The following is a 19,333-nucleotide window of genomic DNA, read 5'->3' as shown; positions in this document are numbered from 1 at the left end:
CCGCAGGTTAAAATAAACCAGCAGCAGCAGCAACAACACGGAGTATTTTGGGCACCAGCCTTTAAGTGGATGCTGACTTCAACAAACTGAGCTGCACATCAGAACTGAGAAAATGGAACAGTTTGGGGGGCTGATCCTCGCCCGGGTGTTACCTTATTCCATTTGTCCCAGTAGACAATTTTGGATTTACAGGACCTGAGCACATGAATCAGCCCACAGATGATGAACTTCCCATCCTAGCTCTCCGGATGGGAATAAGCCCCTGGGGCAGAGGAAGGTGCTGCCTGCTTGGCCACACCAGCACTGGGATGCAGCCGCAGCTCCCAGGGCACCTCAGCAGCTACTTGGGTACCAGAGCCTCACACTGACACCTCAACCCTCCCCTGTGATGGAGTGACTCCCATCACGCATCTGCAGGGCTCTCTGTGGGGTTCCTGGACTGGTTTGCTGCTCTGCCTGTACTGGTAACCTTGATTTCAGTCTGCAAAGTCACATCTATTATTAATAGGAAGCCGAGCTGCTCCTCTCAGCACCGTGATGCCCTGCTCCGTATGTCTGCTCATGGCACAGCTTAGAAGCTGCAGCAGGAGAGGGGCCAGGTCTCTGTGCCAGGCTGCCCATGCTGGGAAGAGGACCAGCACATGTGCTGCCCTGTGCAACACCTGGCTGCAGACACTGATGCTCCGAAGGGCCCTTTTGTGCCCAGTGCTGGTGCTCAGCCCTAAGAAGATCCGAGCACAGCGCATCTCCCATATGGACATCTCCATATCACTCCCTTCCTGAGCAGGCAGCAGTTGCCAGCTCTGTGCCTCTCCCTGGAGACCCCCAGCAAAGGCTCCTCTTGAGCAGCCCCTGAAGAAGGAGCCATCACCCGCAGCACCCAGCAGCTCCGTACCTGTTGATCAGTGAGACGATTGCACCAAAGAGCTCCTCATAGAGACCCGAAGCCATCCCCTCCACACACTCCACACCCGTCATCTTCGGCCCTGGCACAGGCAGAGAGGAGGGGAGACAAAGACACATCATCTGTTTGCAGCACACACAGAGCCCGGCCGGTAGCAGCCCCAAGCACAGCATCACTCCCTCACATCATCACTGTGTGTCACCCATCTTGCTTCCAGCTCTCCCCATGCCTCCTGCCTAACGTGCACTGAGGAGAGAAAACTATTGCCGTGTTAAAGGCCAGTTCTTGCTTTCATCAGAATAACTGGCAGGGGCCTGGCTGTAATTCTGCTGCTGAGGATGAGTTGGGTGTGGAAAGGTTCACCTTAAAACTGGGCATATCTCACATGCTGGATCTGCCTTGGAATTAGCTTCATGCATTAACTGGAGGTTTAGAGCAGCTCAGGAGCAGTTTGTCCAGCTGGGGATATTTCAAGAGATGGGTGCCCACAGCACAACACCAGCACAGCTTCATTTGAGGGCAGGGGGTTAGGGTTAGGGCCCTGCTGCCCTCCTGGTTTGGGGTTTTCCCTCCCTTTCCCAGGAAGAACCAGCCACGTTATTTATGTGCCAGGGGCATTAGAGCTCACCTGGTTTTCATGGAGCAACCTGGCAGAGCACAGCGAGCAAGTTAACATGAACACCCTTAGATGGACCTCACTGCCTGCAAAGAGCAGGGGCGCTTCCCCGTCCCGCAGCCACCCTCCCTCCTCCTGCGCCCGGAGCGCCGCCGCTCCCCATCACCCGTAAGCAAGAGCAGCGGCTGCAGCGCCGGTACCTGCCGGGCTCTCCTGTGCCGGGGGCAGGCGGCGGCCCCGCGCCGTGACCTGCGCCAGGATGTGCTTGAGGTGGTGCTTGAAGGTGGCGGTGCTCAGCTCCTCCGGGTCGCAGCCCAGCGCCGCCGCCGCGCTGCTCGCACACTCGAACCTCATGAACTGCTTCCTGCCCGCTGCGGGGGAATGGGGCAGGGGGGTCAGCAGAGCAGACACACTGCCTGCTCCCGGGAGCAACCCCAAACCACACCACAACGGGGGTAGAGGTGCAGGACCAACGCGCCCCAGCTTCCCTCCGGCCCCGAGGATCAGCCCTTTCCTCGCATCCTGTCATTCAGGGGTGCCGAGAGAAGCTGTGGCTGCCCCATCCCTGGCAGTGCTCAAGGCCAGGTTGGACACAGGGGCTTGGAGCAAGCTGCTCCAGTGGAAGGGGTCCCTGCCCATGACAGGGGTTGGAGTTGGAGGAGCTTTAAGGTCCCTTCAACCCAAACCAGGCTGGGATTCTGGGATCCCTAACGGGCAGTTCCAAACCAGGCATTGACCTTACCAGTGCTCAGAGCAAGGACCCAGCAGCACTTGGATGCTTGACTGAGACCAGGATGCAAACCAGCTACAAATCAACCCTCCCAGTTCGAAGGCATGGCTGGAAGGAATCTCCTCGCTCCCCAGCTGCATCACATCACACTGAACTGAAAAGCTTTTTCCTCCCTAAAGCCCATCTGCTTGCTCTGCTGCCCCTTTTCCTTTGGGACAATTCCAGTACCTCTCAGCACTCAGTCCCAGTGGCCTGCTCAGCTCCACTCCCATGTGCTGTACATGGGGCTGCCCTCCCTACACACACAGTTATGTTAACAACAGTTGTAAGGCTTTTCTCAGCTCCGCAGGGTAATTACCGTATTAAAGGCTGGCTGACTCCACAAAGGCTGACAGGTTTGTCCCCTGGGCAATCCTTTAGCACAAGACGACCTTTTTTTGGTCAGGATGAGGTTCAAAACTCTAAAGATCTCCAGCAAATGCTTTTGAGCTTATTTTCCCCACTGTAGTGCTCCCCAGGTGCTCAGAGCATCCCTGCTGCCCAAGGGGCAGCTCCAAGGAGATTCTTTGAGGCAACTTAGAGCAAGTCTGGACCCATGTGGGTATAACACACCCAGGCTGCTGCTGCCAGCAAGGCATCAGCAACGTTGTGCTTTCCAAGAGAACAACCTGCAGGATAAATCCTCTCACAGATCCAGCAAGGAAAGTGCTGTGGAGGCAGCTGCCCAGCGCCCGGCGCTGGATGAGCAGGGATGGAGCAGGCAAGCAAAGCCACCCAGAGCCCTCGGGGCTTTTAGGTGGTGGTGGATGAGGATCCAGCCAGGGGATCACATACAGGATGATCCCTTAGAACAAAACTGGTGGCTGATGGCAGGGGTTTGGGATGGAGAGCAAGAACTGGCCACCTCCTGGCCAGCCCCATGCTCCAGGATGAGGTGATGCACAAAGCAGCTAAAGGACACGCTTCTTGCGGCAGGGCCTGGGGGGTTCACAGCACACCTGAGAGAGTCATCCCCCCCTTCCCCTTTGATCTGTTCCCATTATTTCTTATTCTGACTGAAGGCCTCCGACATCAAGGGCTGCGCTGCAGCAGGCACAGGAACCGCCTCAACAATCCAGGCTTTGATTTACCTCGATTTCACTTGTTTTCCTCTGAGCTGGTTTGACACAGGCTCCTTGCTGATAGACAGGAGATGTCCTGGGAAGCAGAGGGGCTGCAGGGACAGGGCTGCCCCAGACCTGCCCCACTGCCCTGCTCCCACAGCAGCATCCTGTGCTGCACGCTCCAGCATCCCACACTGGCTACTCCAGCATCACACTGGCCAATGCAGCATCCCATGCCAGCCACTCCAGTGTCCTATGCTGGCCACTCCGGCATCCCCGAGATAACTGAGGGGCTCCATTCACCCCAGCCCCAGTGCAAACTCTTTCCAATGGAGCAGTTGCAAGTGGAGAAGCCATTCACCCCCCCACGCTGCTCCAGCATGGAACACATCCTGCTGCTCCGGGGAGAGGGATTCAGCTCCGTGCTTCACACCTCCACAAAACCAAACCACTGCTGCCTCACCAGCACACAGGGTCGGACATGTTCCAGTGCCCACTGGGAGCCCTTTGGTGCCCCCCAGATTGCCCCATCGCCGTAAGCAGTTGGGGAGTGCTGAGTCAGCAGGCACGCTTGCTCAGCCTGCCCCATTCACTTCCACTTATTTTATCATTAAAACATTTGCCCTGCTAATGGGACAAATAAAAGAGCCCATTTGTTCCTCTTTATTACCCTGGGAGGGGACAGGGAGACAGAGGAGGCTCCTCCTGGCTCGAATGGTTAATCCATTTGTCCTGCACTAAATTCTCCAGTCTATTCTCTGCTGACCCATTGCCTGATGTATGACATATTAAAGCCTATATATAACAAAGGGAAGAGCTGTGTAATAGCATGATTAAAGAAATCTGCCGTTCTGGCTGCATTTCCCCGGCTGCTTGCAATAAAGATGTCAGAGCACTGAACAGATAGCACCGTAAGGCAGGAGACAGCCCGCCTGGACCGGGGCTGTGCTGTGACCACACGAAGGAGATGCACCATTAACAGGATCTCCACGTGCTCCCCAGACTTCCCCCCAGCAGCCAGCCAGGCTCCAGCCAGGACTTGGCTATTCCCAGTGTTTTCTGCTCCTGCTTCCCTGGCTCTGAACCCTGGACCATGGCCAGGACAGAAGGGAAAAGCAGCTCCCATGCTGAGCTGAGATGCACTGGGGTGCAGACCCCCCCAGCATCCCACTTCCCACAGGCCTGGATCTCTTCCCTCCTCCCTGCCAAGCACAGTTCCCAGAAAACCTCTTCATTTTGCAGCCCTGGGCAGTAGAACATGGAGCTCTGCCCAATTCATGCTCCAAACTGGGATCCTCTGCCCTGGGACACACATCATCCTGCCTAAATCCTCTCGCCTGGGGAAAAGAAATCCTGAGGACATCCCACAGTGTACAGGGCTTAGAATCAGAGAATCAACTAGGATGGAAAACACCTTTAAGGTCATCAAATCCAACCATTACCAGCCAGGGCTGTGGCTGGCTGGTCCCTGCGCTGTGATCCAGGCCCTGGAGACTGCATCACCTTGGGCTGGGTTTTTCCCAGGAAGCCATCAGGCTCCATCAGGACCAAACTGTTGCTCCTGAGCTCAAGGACAGAGAGCCACCATCCTGCCAACCCCGCAGCATCAGCTGCGCCTCCCTCTACAGCCGGAAAAGCCACGTGCTGAAAAGCAAAAGGCTTTAACAGGGAGAGAAAAACGAGCAAGATGGAGAGGGCAGCCCCAGTGCGACCCTTTCCAAGAGGCATTTTGATGAAGGATGCAGGGAAGCAGAGGAGCCCTTCCCGCAGGAGTGAGGTGCTGGGGCACAGCAGTGATTTAACCACAGCCAAGGCCACGGCTGGGTGCCAGCGCCGGGGCAGCCGCTCTGTGAGGGAAAGCAAAGCTCCAGCAGCAGAGGCTCTCCATTGGCATCCTGCTCCCTCCTCTCACAGGATCATGGAATTGTTTGGGATCCTTTGAGGACAGTGTCATTTCCATATCAGTTAAGGAAAGGTCATTACATCTCGGAGGCTGCCAAGCAGCAGAAATAATGCAGGTCCAAGGCTTTTTCTCAGCTCTGGTGAGAGCGATAAGTCACCGAGTCCACTCCTGATAGACAGCTATGCTCAGGAAGCTGCATAATTCATGCCCATTGGATCCTGCCCGGTGCTCTCCCTCTCACATCATGATGGACATTCCCATTACAACACCTGGCTAAATGGCTTCCAGCCTGCTGGAAACTTCCCATTCCCGGAGCTCACAGGGTGTTCAAGGGAGGTTGAGAAACAGCAGCGCACTGGGCACCAGTGCATGGGACCCAGGCTCAGCCCCTCCTGCACATCTGCCCTCATGGTTTCCCTCTAGCAAGGGGCTCAGGATGCTGGGTTTGTGGCTGTGTCGGAGCATGGTGGGGTTTGGGGTAACCACACTTGGTGCACACCGGCCACAGCACTGGGAGGGCTCTAATGACTTCCCAGCACTGGAAACCCAGCTCCCTCTCTGAAAGGCACACGGTGGGAAGCCCGCAGGAAGCAGGGAGCTGCGATGCTCTATTGTTATAGCAGAACAGACAGCTTGAGAGCGAGCTGAATGCTGCCCTCCCACTGCACCCAAACCCTCCCTCCTGCTTAAAGCAGCAAAGAATGACTGAAACATGCCATGCTCTGCAGCCACAAAGGGCCTGGGAGCACTCAGGTGGATGGGGACCGGGATGCCCCGCTGGCCCCTGCCTGCATCCACACAAAAACCCGGCTCAAACACAACTCAAAGGCCGTGGGAGTCACTGACACCGAGATGGAGCTGGCCTTTGAAACACAACCTTTTCTTCTCCTTGTTTTTCTACCTGCAGATGTGTTTTCCACCTCAGGCAGAGGGAGGTGATGCTGTTCCCCTCCTGCTTCATTCCTGCACAAACCCAGTCTGCAATGAGGGGACAGCCATCAGCATCAGCTGCGGTGTGGCCGCGGTGCCCGGCTGCGCTGCTCAATGCCGGTGAAGCCCCAGCAACGAGGCTCCCTTGGGTGAGATTTCAAGGAGAGGATTTGGAGCATAGAGCTTCAAAGCGCATGAGAGGGGAAGGGAAGAGATGGCTATCAGGAGAGAGGTTTAACCACATTAAAAGAGTCATCGCCCCCACTGAGACTTTTGCTCTATGCAGCTTTGATCCATTTTTTATCCGTATTTCCTTTCATTTCTCCCCTTTTGTTGAAACACGATGGGGGAATCAATACCAGAGCGAGTGATGCTGCGACATGCTCTGGTTGTTAATCCTGTACCCGAGTGCCTGAAAGCCACAGCCCTGCCTGGGCCTGCTAGTAACATCCGTGTTTGTGCTGGAGCAGTTGTGACAAGGTTTGTTGAATGCAGCCCCTGGTTCGCTCCCCGGCTCAGTGATGGGATGATGGGGATGGAACACTGCTCAGCAAACCCTCTGCAGCCAACAGTGACCATTCCCTCTGCCTTGGAGCTGACACACACGTCCCTAAACCTGCTCTCCTGGAAACCCTATGATCCCTTTGCCAAGAGCCTCATCCCACACTTCAGCCTGAGACAGCGGGGTCATACTGTGCAGGGTGGAAGGGAGTTAGGGGAGATGGAGATGGAGAACACCAGAGAGGAGGAGAAAGAGAACTCACGTTAAGTGACAACAGCATTCATGCCTTTAAAATAATTAATATATGATTAATGGCATAAATTACCATAAGATGTGTTGTGACATGTTGCAGAGACGTTTATAAATGTCTACAGTTTGGTTTATAGCAGCCTTTATACAGCCTTCATAAATTGAAGTGTGTAAATCAATGTGGCTGCCTCTAAAATGGGTTTGAGCACATCTTAAAATAATTTATAAGGGATAAGGCAATTTCTGTACAACCTGTATTAACAAAGTCTTTCTAAATACAATCTTCATCCAGACTCATCCTATTATAATTCAGTTACTGTATTAGGCACCCAGGAGATGATAGGATTATTGCTACCTGAAGCTGTCCCTTCAGAGTGTCATTGGGGACAATATGCAAGCAAATGAGTTCATCAATTCACAGCATGGTTTGGGTTGAAGGGACCTTAAAGCCCATCCAGTCCCAACCCCTGCCATGGGCAGGGACCCCTTCCACTGGAGCAGCTTGCTCCAAGCCCCTGTGTCCAACCTGGCCTTGAGCACTGCCAGGGATGGGGCAGCCACAGCTTCTCTGGGCACCTTGTTCCAATGAGTTACATCCCCTGGTCACAAGGCAATGCCTTGCATCTCCTGTCCTGCCCGCACACAGCCGGGGCATGGACCCGCTCCAGAATCCCCCATGGGCAGGACACCAGCACTGAGCATCACCCAGCTCCTCCATGGGCAGCGAAGAGCTCAGTGCCACCATGACCAGGCAATAGCCTCTGGCTGAGCATCGCTCCTGCACACCTCACAGCGCACCCCAGTGCTGAACATCACAGGGACCCGCTCCCTCCTTGAACACAAGGTACAGGGCAAGGAGCCCGCTCACCTTTGCAGGCGCCGGCGGCTCCCAGGTGGTAGATGCCGGCTAAGACGCGCCACACGGCCTCCTGCTCCTCCGCGGTGATGCCCAATGTGCCCATGGCCGCCCGGAGCTGGGCAAACGCTGCCGAGGCTTTCTGCTTCTCCTCGGGCTGCAGGGGGGGAGAGACAGGGGGGAGATGTCACTGCCTCTGCCAGAGCATCGCAGGAACAGGGGATATGGGGGAACACAATGGGGCGGGTGGAAACTGTGTGGCCAGCAAGACAGCGAGGCTTCAATGGAGAAGCAGAGGCAGAGGCAGTGCTCATCTTGTCCCCTTTGCAGACCAGGCACTCCCCAGACTGAAGATGCTGTCCAGGGTCAGTGCTGACCCTCTGCATTCCAGCAGGAAAAGCCTCCATGCTGGGATGGGGAACCCCCAGGAACCAGGTACCGTGGTACCTCACTGTGCTCTGCACAGGAACTGCTGCTCCAGCAGCCCACCCCTTTGGCCGCTGGACCAGAGCAGGAGCTCCCTGATGACGATTGAACATTGAATCCATCACCAAATGATGTAACCGCAAACTGCTGCGATTCATCCTGGTGCTTTGGCATGATCTCTGCAAAGAGCTCAGGCTAGCGAGGGGGTGGGAATCAGTGTTAGCTCTTTTAGTCCCTATAATCACATTCTGGGCTCTCCAAAGGGTGCACTCCCCCATGCAGGAGCTGCCGCTGCAGGGAAACATCAGGGGCTGCTGGTCCTAGATCTGTCCCTGGGATGGATGGAGGGGTCCAAGCCCAAGTGCAGACCCCAGGCAGCGGTACCCCCAGTCCCAGCAGCTCCCATGGGGGAGACGCTTCCTCACACCCCAGTGTTCTCCCCGTGTACCCGGTGCAGAAGCACCATCCTGAGGCACCCATCAGCCAAGGACCTAGCACATCCTCTACCCGGGGTGACGAAGAGCACACACTTGCAGCACCTCGCTTCCCCTCACCTTTGTGAATGGCTTGATCCCAAAGGAATTGTTCTCAGACAGCTGGTGCAAGTGTAGCGTTGTCCTGGAAGCAGTCACAGGAGACAAGAATCAAGCTCTCTCCTTGTCTGACCCAGCACCCCCCAAAGCCCTGCCTGCTCCTTGGGGACACACACAGAGACCCTTTACTGCAGGGGCCTTGATGGGAATGCTGCCATGGGTCTGCCCACACAGGGGTTGGAGCCAGCACCAGACACACCAGGACCCTTTTTTGCCCAGGGTAGCCTAGGGACATGCTGCTCTGGGGGAAAACCGGGAGCAAGCAGGGAAAGGGACCTCTATTTGATCAGCCCAATTTTGGTTCTAGTGAAAGGGCATAAAAAGCAGTAGAAAACACCCATTTCCTAGAAATGCTCTAATATATGTGTATAAAATCCCTGCAGCATCACTAACGGGATCACTCTCACATGCTCTTTATCAGGCGGGTCTCAAAAACCACGCTGCTGGAGCCAGCTTGGTTATAGACCATGGGGAGCCCCTCAGCAGTGGGGCTGAGCACCCAGGCACAGAGCAGAGCCCCCCGGATCCCTCACACCCACCTCTGCGCCGCATCCAGCCCCGCCAGCATCAGGGGGAAGACGTTGAAGCTGCTCTCTCCGGGGGGCTGCTGCGCGACACGGCCCCGCTCCAGCAGCAGGGTCTGGGGAGGGAGCAGAGGCAGGGCTCAGGGCAGGCAGGAGGAGGGGGAAGTGGTACCCAGGGACATGGAGCTGCTGCAGGGAGCTGGCAAGGAAGGGCTGGATTTCCCCTTGCAGGGCCGTGACTGGCTTTGGATGCTGTGCACTGCAGGGTGCGCAAGCAAGAGCTGGACCGTGCCCCAGGCACAGTGCATCAAGGGGCAACACTCCAGTGCATGGCTGCAGCACCCACAGTCTGCCCCCGCCGCTGGAGGGCTGGGCAGTGTGATGGGTTTGGCAAAGCTGCTGCAGTCTCCAGCTAAGCCATCACCTGAGCTTAAGGGGAGGCTGGGTCAGCCTCCAGCCTTGTCAAGGTTGGTCCATGCCAGCACTGACACCAGGAACAAGTCCTTGCAGAGCTGGACTCCCCTCTCTGATTGTCCCATTCTCCCACCAGCACCTCAGGGTGGTACCAGTGGTCCAAAGAGCAATGCAGAGAGATGCAGCAATGGGAAGACCTGGTGTTCCCCACAGCAGACACCAGCTCAAACCCCTCCCTCCATCAGCTGAGCCCCCAGCAGCACTGATTCAAGTGCCTCTGCATCACAGCCCTGATGGTGATAAAAGCCCTTGGAGGCTCCAGCTCGAGGCTGATGTGGAAGGTGCTGCTACTGAAATGCTGCATTATTCATCTCCTCATCAACGTTTCCTTCCAGCCCTTTTCTGCTCTCCCTGCCTGGGGACTGGTGATGTGCTGCGGGCACCACCCCACCACTGACAGGGCTCCTGCTGTGGTCCAGGAGGAGCAGCAGAGCTGAGCATCACTGCCTGCCCCATCCCAGGGATGCCGGGTTCAGCCACAGCCCTCCCGTCTCACCATGCACCAAGGTCCATGGGGTACCTGGAGGTGAGCAGCCGTTATCTGGCCGGTGGCACTGAAATCCAGCGACAGGACCATGGAGAAGCGCGTGGAGCTGCTGCTGTGGCCGGTGGTCACCGATCCAAACGCTCCCAGCACCGTGAACATCGCCTGGATCTTCTCCACTGCAAAACCAGCACCGGCAGCCCCCTGAGCCATCCTGATGGCTGCAGCGTGGCATTGCTGTGGTGCTCACCAGGAGACAGCCAGACCATGATGCTGCTGCACCAGTGCAGCCTCAGGCTGCAAACAGGCACTGATGGAGGCTTCTCCCCCTGCCTGCACCCCTGCCTGCATAGGACCAGCCAGGCATGGGGTCAGCATCCTGCACCATGGGAGCATGGGAACATGGTGGGATGCTGCCCACAGCAGCACACTGCTCCAGGCCTCTCGCCACCCCTTGCTGCAAGAGCACGGTGTACCCAGTCCTCGGAAACCCGAACCTGCCCTCTAACGCTGCTGACTGCTGAACAGTGCTTCCCCCCGCGTCACCGGTAACTTGATCAGGTGGGAAAAGCGCTGCCCCAAGCACGCCACCAATTCCCTCCTGGTGCCTGCCCTGCTCTTTATCAAAACAGCAAACGTGTTGGGTCTGGGATGCAGCAGCAGCCGCAGCCCTGCCAGCCCGTGCTGCACTCGCACCGCCTGCTCGGGAGCCACCCCAAGGGCATGAATCACACCAGGAGTGGGTCAGACAGAGGCCAGCAGATGGAAACGGCATCCCCCTCGTGTCTGCTGGGCTCCACAGCCTGCAGCCTGTGCCCAGTACCCTGCAGCCTCTGCCCTGCATCCCACAGCCTCTGCCCTGCATCCCGCAGCCTCTGCCCCGCATCCCGCAGCCTCTGCCCCGCATCCCGCAGCCTCCGCCCCGCATCCCGCAGCCTCTGCCCCGCATCCCGCAGCCTCTGCCCCGCATCCCGCAGCCTCTGCCCCGCATCCCGCAGCCTCCGCCCCGCATCCCGCAGCCTCTGTCCCGCATCCCGCAGCCCCTGCCCCGCATCCCGCAGCCTCTGCCCCGCATCCCGCAGCCTCCGCCCCGCATCCCGCAGCCTCCGCCCCGCATCCCGCAGCCTCTGCCCCCCATCCCGCAGCCTCTGCCCCGCATCCCGCAGCCTCTGCCCCGCATCCCGCAGCCTCTGCCCCGCATCCCACAGCCTCTGCCCCGCATCCCACAGCCTCTGCCCCGCATCCCGCAGCCTCTGCCCTGCATCCCGCAGCCTCTGCCCTGCATCCCACAGTAGGACTTGGAGCTCGTACCTGAGACTCTGCCATCCACACTGCCTGCAGAGCTCACCAGGAACTCCAGAGCTTTCCGGCAGCACGAGGTCCTGCCAGCCCCACTGCGCCCCAGGGGCACGATGGCCTGGTCCTGCCGCTGCAGCAGCAGGTTCCTGTAGGCTCGCTGTGCCACCGAGCAGATGTGGGGTGGCATGTCCCGCTTCCCCTTGAGTGCCTGCGGGAGGGGGACAGCACAGCCCAAACCAGGCTTCTTAAACAGGAAATCCTGACAGCAGTCACACTCAGGGGGATGGTTTCTTCCCAGGGTGCAAAACCCCACGAGATTCCCAGAGGAAAGGGAAATGCTGCCCAGCCTGGCCAGCTTGGCCTTGCCACATTAGTACCAGAGAGATGGTTGGGAACTGACTCAGGGAACCTGCAGCAAAACCCACTCCATCTTGCCCGTGAGCAATGGTTCTGAGCATCCCTGATCCCAAGTGTCTTCAGAGCATCCTGAGGCCCAAGTATCCCCAGAGCACTCCCCCACCCTGGGCATCCCTTGTCCTGAGTGTCCTCAGAGCATCTCTGGCCTAGAGTATCCTTGGTCTCAACTGTCCTCAGAGCATCCTGCAGCCCAAGCATCCCTTGTTCTGAGTGTCCTCAGCGCACCCCTATCTGAGCACCCCCAATCCCCAGTATCCTCAGTGCATCCCCTATCTGAGCTTCCCCTCTCCGACCATCCCCAAACCCCAGTATCCTCAGCGCATCCCCTATCTGACATCCCCAAACCCCAGTATCCTCAGCGCATCCCCTATCTGACATCCCCAATCCCCAGTATCCTCAGCGCATCCCCTCTCTGAGCATCCCTTACCCCGAGCATCCTCAGCGCATCCCCTCCCCGCGCATCCCCGGCCCCGGCAGCGGCGGTCCCACGGTGCCCCCTGCCGGCCCCGCCGCGCCCGGCTCCCCCCGCTCTGTCCCCTCGGGGTGCGGTGGCCGCGCTCACCCTGCCCGCGGTGCCGGTGCCGGTGCCGGTGCCGCTGTCCCGGATGGACACCAGGCTGGGCCCGGCGAAGGTGCAGGGCAGGCGGGCTCGGTAGCGCTGCTGCAGCGTGTTCATGGCGCTGCAGGAGTTGAGGCTGAGCAGCGCGGCCAGGTCCTCGGCCAGGTCCAGGCTGGGGGGGTTGCTCTGCAGGAAGAGAGATGGAGCCCCCCCCCCTCGAGCAACGCCACTGGGGCTCGGGCAGTGCCGGGCCCCTCGGGCACATCCAGCCGGGCCATGCCCGAGCCCTGGGTCCAGCCCCTCACCCTCTGCACGCTGTCCTCGTCCACCTCGGTGACGCTGCCGTCCGCATCCCGGCGCACCCGCACCCTCCCGGCCGGCAGCTCCGGTGTCCCCACGTCCGGCTTCAGCTGCGTGGCTGCAATGAGAGGCCCGTGAGACCCCCGGTGCGGTGCAATGAAGGGGGATGCAGAGGGGCCATCTCCAATGGGCCGTGGAGCAGCACCCGGTGCCCGCTCTGCTCCCAGTCACAGCCAGCCTGGAGACACTGCTTAGGTTCAGTGCTGGAAAGTGAGAGCAGAGGAAGGCATTTACCGAGCGTGAATCCATCCTCCTGGACAAGCCAGACCTTCTCCGCTTCATACCAGACATCCCTGGGAGCCTGCAGGGCGGACAGAAGGGAATCCTGCAGGACCCAGTGGAAACTGCACTGGACAAACTGCATCTACCCCCGGGACAGCAGCAGGAGCCCTGCTGATTGCCTGGCCCAGCAGGTCCGTGGTACCTTACCTGGTCCCTGTCTGCGCTCTCGCCTGTCTCTGTGCTCTCTCCTGGTGCCTCTTTCCCCTCTCCCAGCTCTTCCTTCACCTTCCCCACCTCCTTTGCCACATCTTCGGGCTTCTCCTGGGTCCCTCCTGGCTCCTCCTTGGGCCCCTCTGATTTGTTTGCAGTTTTTCCAGGCTTTTTGATTTCCCTCGGCTCCTTCCTCCCATCTCCAATGTCTTTCTTCATCTTCTCCGGCTCTTTCCTGCCCGGTCCCAGCTCCCTCTTGCCTCCTGCCTTGGCTGGGGGCTCTGCGGGGCTCAGGGGTGCCCCCTTCTCCTTCTTGGTGCTCTCAGAGACCTTGGCCGTGCCCCCCACCTTTGCTGGGGCTTTGCTGGGGCACGGGGGCCCCTTGCTGGGCACAGGGGCTGGAGGCTGGGGGCTTCCCCTTGGGCAGGGGTCCCTGGGGCTCTTCTCAGGGCACAGCGGCTTCACTGCCTTTGGAGCCTCAGGGCGAGGGGTCTCCACCAGCTTTGGGGCAGCCGATGTGGGGGTCAGAGCCTGGGGGCTGCCCTTTGGGGAGGGGTCCTTGGGGCTCTTCTTGAGGCACAGCGGCTGCGCTGCTTTGGGAGCCTCAGGGCGAGGGGTCTCTGCTGGTTTGGGGGCAGCCGGTGGGGGGCTCAGAGCCTGGGGGCTGCCCCTTGGGCAGGGCTCCTTGGGGCTCCTCTTGGGGCACGATGGCTGCGCTACTTTGGGAACCTCCGGCCCAGGGGTCTCCGCTGGCTTTGGGGCGGCTGCTGTGGGGCTGGGGGATGGGGATGGGGCTTTGCTGGCGCTGGGCCCTGGCGCAGCCCTCCCGGGTGGCAGCTCCTTGGGTGAGGGGGGGATCACCCCCTTGCCCCCCGGCCCCGCTGCCTGCAGCCCGTTGGGCAGCGCCTGCCCCTCCTTGGTCCCCTCTGCTCCAGCCGCTGCGGTGACCCCGGCTCCGGCCCCGCCGTCCGCTGCCGGAGGAGGCTGCAAGTGAAGGAGGGGGCCGGGTCCAGCAGGGACAGGGAGAAGGACCCAGCCCCACGAGGGATGCTCGTGCCAAGCACAGCCCGGCTGCACACAGAGCCCCAGCCCTGACCTGCTCGCTCCAGGCAGAGCCGATGGCTGCGGGTGGCTGCATGGGCCTGGCTGCATGGGTGCAGTCGGCATCATCCCCACCCTCCTCCCTCCCGCTTGGCCACTTCCTGGGTCACCACTTGGTGCCATGCCCAGGGAGCCTCGTGCTCTGTTTAATCACTCACCTTCTCATTAAGCCAGTCAAGAGCCCCAAGTTGATTTATGCTTGAGGCCCTGCCATCCGACCCCAAAACCACCTCAGGCTTCTGCCCTGCAGCCCCCCAGTCCCTGCTCTGGCTGGGCACAGACGGGGACACCCCTTGATGCCAGGGCTCCTCTCACCTCCTCTTTGCTGCTCGCCTTTTCCCTCCTCAGCTTGGCCGCCTTGGCCTCCTTCTCGGTCTCCCTCACGAGCTGCTTGATGAACCCCCCGGGGATGACCGACAGAAGCAGGGGGGGAGCAGCAGGGGGTGGCCCCCGGTCCTCGTCCCGGATCTGTTTGCAGGAGCAGAGGCTGGTTACAGGCACGGACAGGGATGGGAGCCCTGGCAAAGCCAACCCCATGGGCAGCAGCGCGGGCACGGAGCCGAGCAGGAGCTCAAGGCAGGGCCAGCGCAGTGGCTGCAGCTGCAGGGTGCAGGATGCTGGTGATGCCGTGAGCCACCCATGAGCACCGGGCTGTGATGAGCAGCAGCAGAAGCACTCCGAAGCCCTGCAGGGAAGCACCAGGTTTCCACACAGCAGCTCTGGTTGCGCTGCCAGCTGGGCCCAGCACCAGCAGCCCCAGCATGGCCATGGCAGGAACCATCCCAGCTGCAGCGAGTCCAGAAACAGCTCCCAGCATCACTGCGGCCACATGCGGATCCCTCCATGCCGGGCCTAAGCTGAACCCCGGTTCCTGCAGCCCCCACAGCAGAGGCTTCCCCAGCACCAAACCTGCAGAGCCCTGCCCCAAACCTCAGCAGAACCGCTCAAACCAGACCATTGAGGATGCAAAGGTGCCCAGGACCTGCAGGGCTGGACACAGCATGAGAGACGTGCTACGGAGCTGCAGGGACACCAACCCTGGAGCCATGCGGGGGGCTGGCTGCAGTGCGTCCCCCACCCAGCACCCTGCGAGCATCCAGCCCCAAACACCGCTGGTACCACCCCGGACCAGGACTTTCCTTCTGCTCCCAGAGCGCCAGACGTGAGGAGATGGCCATGCCGGTGAGCGATGGGGCTGTACGGGGAGCCACGGGCAGAGAGAGAGCAGAGTCAGCCAGGGGCTACCGCTGGCCAAGGGGCCATGCTCAGGGCTGTGCACTGAAGGAACGGGGCTTCGGTGCGCTGGGGAGGGCACAGCCATGAGCAGCCGCATCCAGCCCCTGCCATGGCACAGGGAGGTGGTGGCACAAGGTGCTGGTAGCACCGGGGCGGTGCTGGGGCCCCGCTGCCCTGCACTGGGTGGCTCTGGGCGGCCGCAGGAGCCAGCCCGTGCCCCGCTTTGGGCTGAGCCCGGCTTCACCTGTCGAGATCATTCATGCACTGAGCGGGTCGGGGCTCGTCCGGCCCTGCCGCTCGCTCCAGCAGCCGCATCTCCTTGTACAGTAAAGGGCAGGAGCGCCAGGAGCCGGGTCAGGAATGTCATCTGCCTGCTGGGGCAGCGGCCCCCGGTGCCACAGGCCCTGGCTCCCGGCGGGGACAGGCACTGCCCCAGCGCTGTGCCCCGGCCAGGGCTCGGTGGCCACGCGGTAGAACCGGCCCCAGACAGCGTGGCCGGAGCCTGGGGGGTGCCTGTGGGAGCCCAACAACACCCGGGGCTGGATCCTCAGTCCTGCTGCACGCAGGGGGGAAACTGGGGCACGGAGGCAAGGATGTGCCTGGGCCAAGCACACAGCACGGCACGAATGAGGGCTGGGGACCAGCACCAGCACCGCCCCGGCTCCCCCGCTCAGGGATGCGGCCCCAATGCGGGTCTGGTCCCCACGCGGGAGCCGGCTGGGGACATGCTCTTTCTGGCACCCAGGACCCGCTGCCATCGCTGTGGGGGCCAAGATCCGAGGTCCAGAACCACCTCCCCGCACAGGGCAGGAGGCACCGTCCCCGGTCCCATCCCCGCTCCCACCGCAGCCCTCCCCGGCACAGAACGGCGCCTGCAGCCGCCGCTATCGCCGTCCGTTCCCACCTAAAAATAGCCGGGAACGCGGAGGGGCCGCGGCCCCGTCCCCGCGCACCCCCGCGGCCCCCGCGCACCCCGACCCGCACCCGAGCCCTGAGCACCCAGTACCTGGCGGCGGCGGCGGCGGCACCGGGACCGAGCGAGCGGAGCGCGGCCGGACGGAACGGGGCGGGAGCGGCGCCTCCCCCCGCGGCAGCTGGGCTGCCCCACGTGGCACGGCTAAAAATACCGCGGGACAGCGGGCGGGAACGAGGGGCCCCCGGCCCTGAGCCCCCCGCGCACTCCCGGGGTGCACCCGGGTCCCCCCCATCGCGGGTCTGCCCCATCCCTGGCAGTGCTCAAGGCCAGGTTGGACACAGGGGCTTGGAGCAAGCTGCTCCAGTGGAAGGCGTCCCTGCCCGTGGCAGGGGTTGGAGCTGGAGGAGCTTTAAGGTCCCTTCAACCCAAACCATTCTGTGATTCTATGGTTCTGATACAGTCAGGTTCTTCTCTTCCTGACGTGCTGTGAGTGCCCTTGAGAACAGCGTGGCCCACGGGCAGGACGGGGCCAGGGCCACTGCAGGGCTCTGCCAGTGATGGCCCTGGGCTGGAGAAAGCTTTTCCTGGCAAGACTTCTCCCTCTTCCCTTCCTGAGCTGCGGGTCCCATGGGATGGGGTGAACCCCAGGATGGGGCTGACTCAGGATGGGTGCCGGTGGGTGCTGCACTGCCTCACCTCTGTGGCTTCACCGACCCTCCCAGAGTGGGTTTCATTTTAAACACGAGTAATCCCATTAACTTCAGTTCTTTGCTGGAGCGTGCTAAGCCGTGGCAGGGGTTGGAACTGGGTGAGCTTTAAGGTCCCTTTGACCCAAATCAATTTGTGGTTCTGTGACGTGAGCCAGCCCTGGCTGCTCTGCTGCTGCAGGAGGGGACCCCGGGGTGTCCCCTTGGAGCACGGGTCAGGGTGCAGGCACTGGGCTCCAGGAGCACCCGGCCCCTCACATCCCGATAAGGGGAGGATAAGCCTGGGAGGGACCTGAGAGCAGAGCCCAAAATAGCCTCCAGTCAATGGAAAGAAGTCACCGCAGCGCTAATGGCAGCATCAGCAGCAGCACGGGCAGGGAGCGGGCAGGGGCCTACGGTCCCTGGCATCACCATTCCCAGCCTCACCTCCCCACTGAGCTCTGCCAGGGACAGGGCACGTGGAAGTGGCACCAGCTGACCCCACAGTGACCATCAGGATCCAAGTGCCACCCGCCACCAGCACCCACCACCGAGCCTGGGGCTCAGGCCAAAGCCAACCTGCAAGGGCAAAACCCAGCATCCCCCCCAGAGCTCCGTGGATGTGCCCATGGCATCAGCACCGACAGCTGGGAAAGCTGTTAGGAAAGGAGGTACCTGCTGGTCTGCAGCTGCCTGGCAGGAGGCTGAGCTGCTCCATTCCCACCCCAGAGCAGGATGAGGCCACGCAGTTTCAGGTCATCCTTCCCATGGTCCCTGATGGCACCAGAGCCATGCGGGAGCCCCTGCAGGGCTCACGGGCAGGCATGAGCTCTTGGAAAGCTGCTGTTCATCACCCAAAACACACCTCATGGGCCCTGCCAGGGCCAGGGTTTGTGCTGCTCCATCACACCAGGCCACAGACCATCCCCCAGCACCCTCCTCACCTCAGCAGGCACCGACCCATCTGCAGCCACGAGTGGAAAAAGCACCACCAACCACAGCTCCTCCAGCGAGCAAAGGGCAGGCAGGGATGCAGGGATGCGGGGATGCAGGGATCCATCCAGCCAGGCAGGGACCGGTGAGACCGAAAGAACCAGGCGGCAGCACACACGCAAAGGACGGTTTTTATTGGGGTTCTCGTGGTATGAGAGCAGTTGCACTGACCAACACACAGAAGCAGCTTAGCTGTGCCAAGAGAATCCTTCTAAAACAGAAGAACAGTGGGATGAACCAGGAGTGGCACATCACAAATCCACAGGGACCTGGAGATCACCCCTGCGAGGAGAACCCTGCGTGTGCAGCAGCGAACACGGGGCGCCCCCTCCTCTGCACAATAAATATGAACAGAGCCAAGTACATAAAACAAAGTGATTCTCATAGATACAATATCTAAAGGTATTTACACACACTGGCTTGTCTGACCATTAAATTACACATTGAAAACAGGTTCTCTTTCAATATAGCTCTTTAAATGACTCGTAGCTACTCGTGTGAATCTGCTCCTTTTAGTTTGTCAAGGACCGAATGCAGTCACTGAAACAGTGCTCATGAAACACCTCTCTCAGGATGCTCTCGCTTTATTCTGTTTTTCAGACTCAGTTGCCACCTCACCTGCTCTCTCCTCCCTCCTTTTCCTTAAGGAAAAGTTGCCTGATACAGCTGGGAAAGCCTCTTCCCAGCCCTGCATCCAGGCAAACCTGCACCTTTGTCTCCTGTTCCAGCCTGGCAACACACCAACTCGCACAAACCTGGGTAAATCCTGACCCTGCACCAACAACCAGCACACAGAGCCCATTCCCAGGCTTTCCAATGAAGCCGTGCATGGGCACAAGTGAGGTCTGAAGCACCGGGATCCCAATCACCCAAGACACCACAATACCACTGGCATCAGCACGGTTTCATCCCTGCTGCCCTCCTCTCTCCCTGCCGGTGCTCAGCGCTGCAGCCCGCTCCTCAGCTCAGGAATACACCACCATAGGGCAGGGGAAATGGAAAATGGGAAGTGATGGTGGCAAAGCAGCCACCCTCATCCC

The 19,333-nt window shown here is 60.2% G+C and overlaps 1 protein-coding gene across 1 annotated transcript in view; it reads right to left on the bottom strand.

Annotated features, from left to right (window-relative positions):
* The window catches only part of MYO18B (myosin XVIIIB), a 59,574-nt gene extending 42,811 nt beyond the window's left edge, over positions 1–16,763 (bottom strand). Inside the window, exons 1-14 of the mRNA XM_061369234.1 lie at positions 16,705–16,763; positions 15,604–15,657; positions 14,745–14,932; positions 13,359–14,345; positions 13,164–13,230; positions 12,875–12,987; positions 12,573–12,755; positions 11,606–11,801; positions 10,331–10,473; positions 9,352–9,452; positions 8,774–8,837; positions 7,806–7,950; positions 1,721–1,891; positions 896–986 (exon numbers count right to left, since the gene is read on the bottom strand). Coding sequence (XP_061225218.1) covers positions 896–986; positions 1,721–1,891; positions 7,806–7,950; positions 8,774–8,837; positions 9,352–9,452; positions 10,331–10,473; positions 11,606–11,801; positions 12,573–12,755; positions 12,875–12,987; positions 13,164–13,230; positions 13,359–14,345; positions 14,745–14,932; positions 15,604–15,640 — 2,486 coding nt within the window. The 5' untranslated portion in view covers positions 15,641–15,657; positions 16,705–16,763. The remainder of the gene's footprint in view (positions 1–895; positions 987–1,720; positions 1,892–7,805; positions 7,951–8,773; positions 8,838–9,351; positions 9,453–10,330; positions 10,474–11,605; positions 11,802–12,572; positions 12,756–12,874; positions 12,988–13,163; positions 13,231–13,358; positions 14,346–14,744; positions 14,933–15,603; positions 15,658–16,704) is intronic.
* Between the last annotated feature and the right edge of the window lie 2,570 nt (positions 16,764–19,333).

This window comes from Neopsephotus bourkii, unplaced genomic scaffold, assembly GCF_033783945.1.
Source record: "Neopsephotus bourkii isolate Nb327-2 ecotype Australia unplaced genomic scaffold, CSIRO-AGI_Nbou_v1 NB_1479, whole genome shotgun sequence".
NCBI lineage: Eukaryota > Metazoa > Chordata > Aves > Psittaciformes > Psittacidae > Neopsephotus > Neopsephotus bourkii.
The sequence above is the reverse complement of the archived record's forward strand: the minus strand, read 5'-3'. Positions and strand labels throughout refer to the sequence as shown.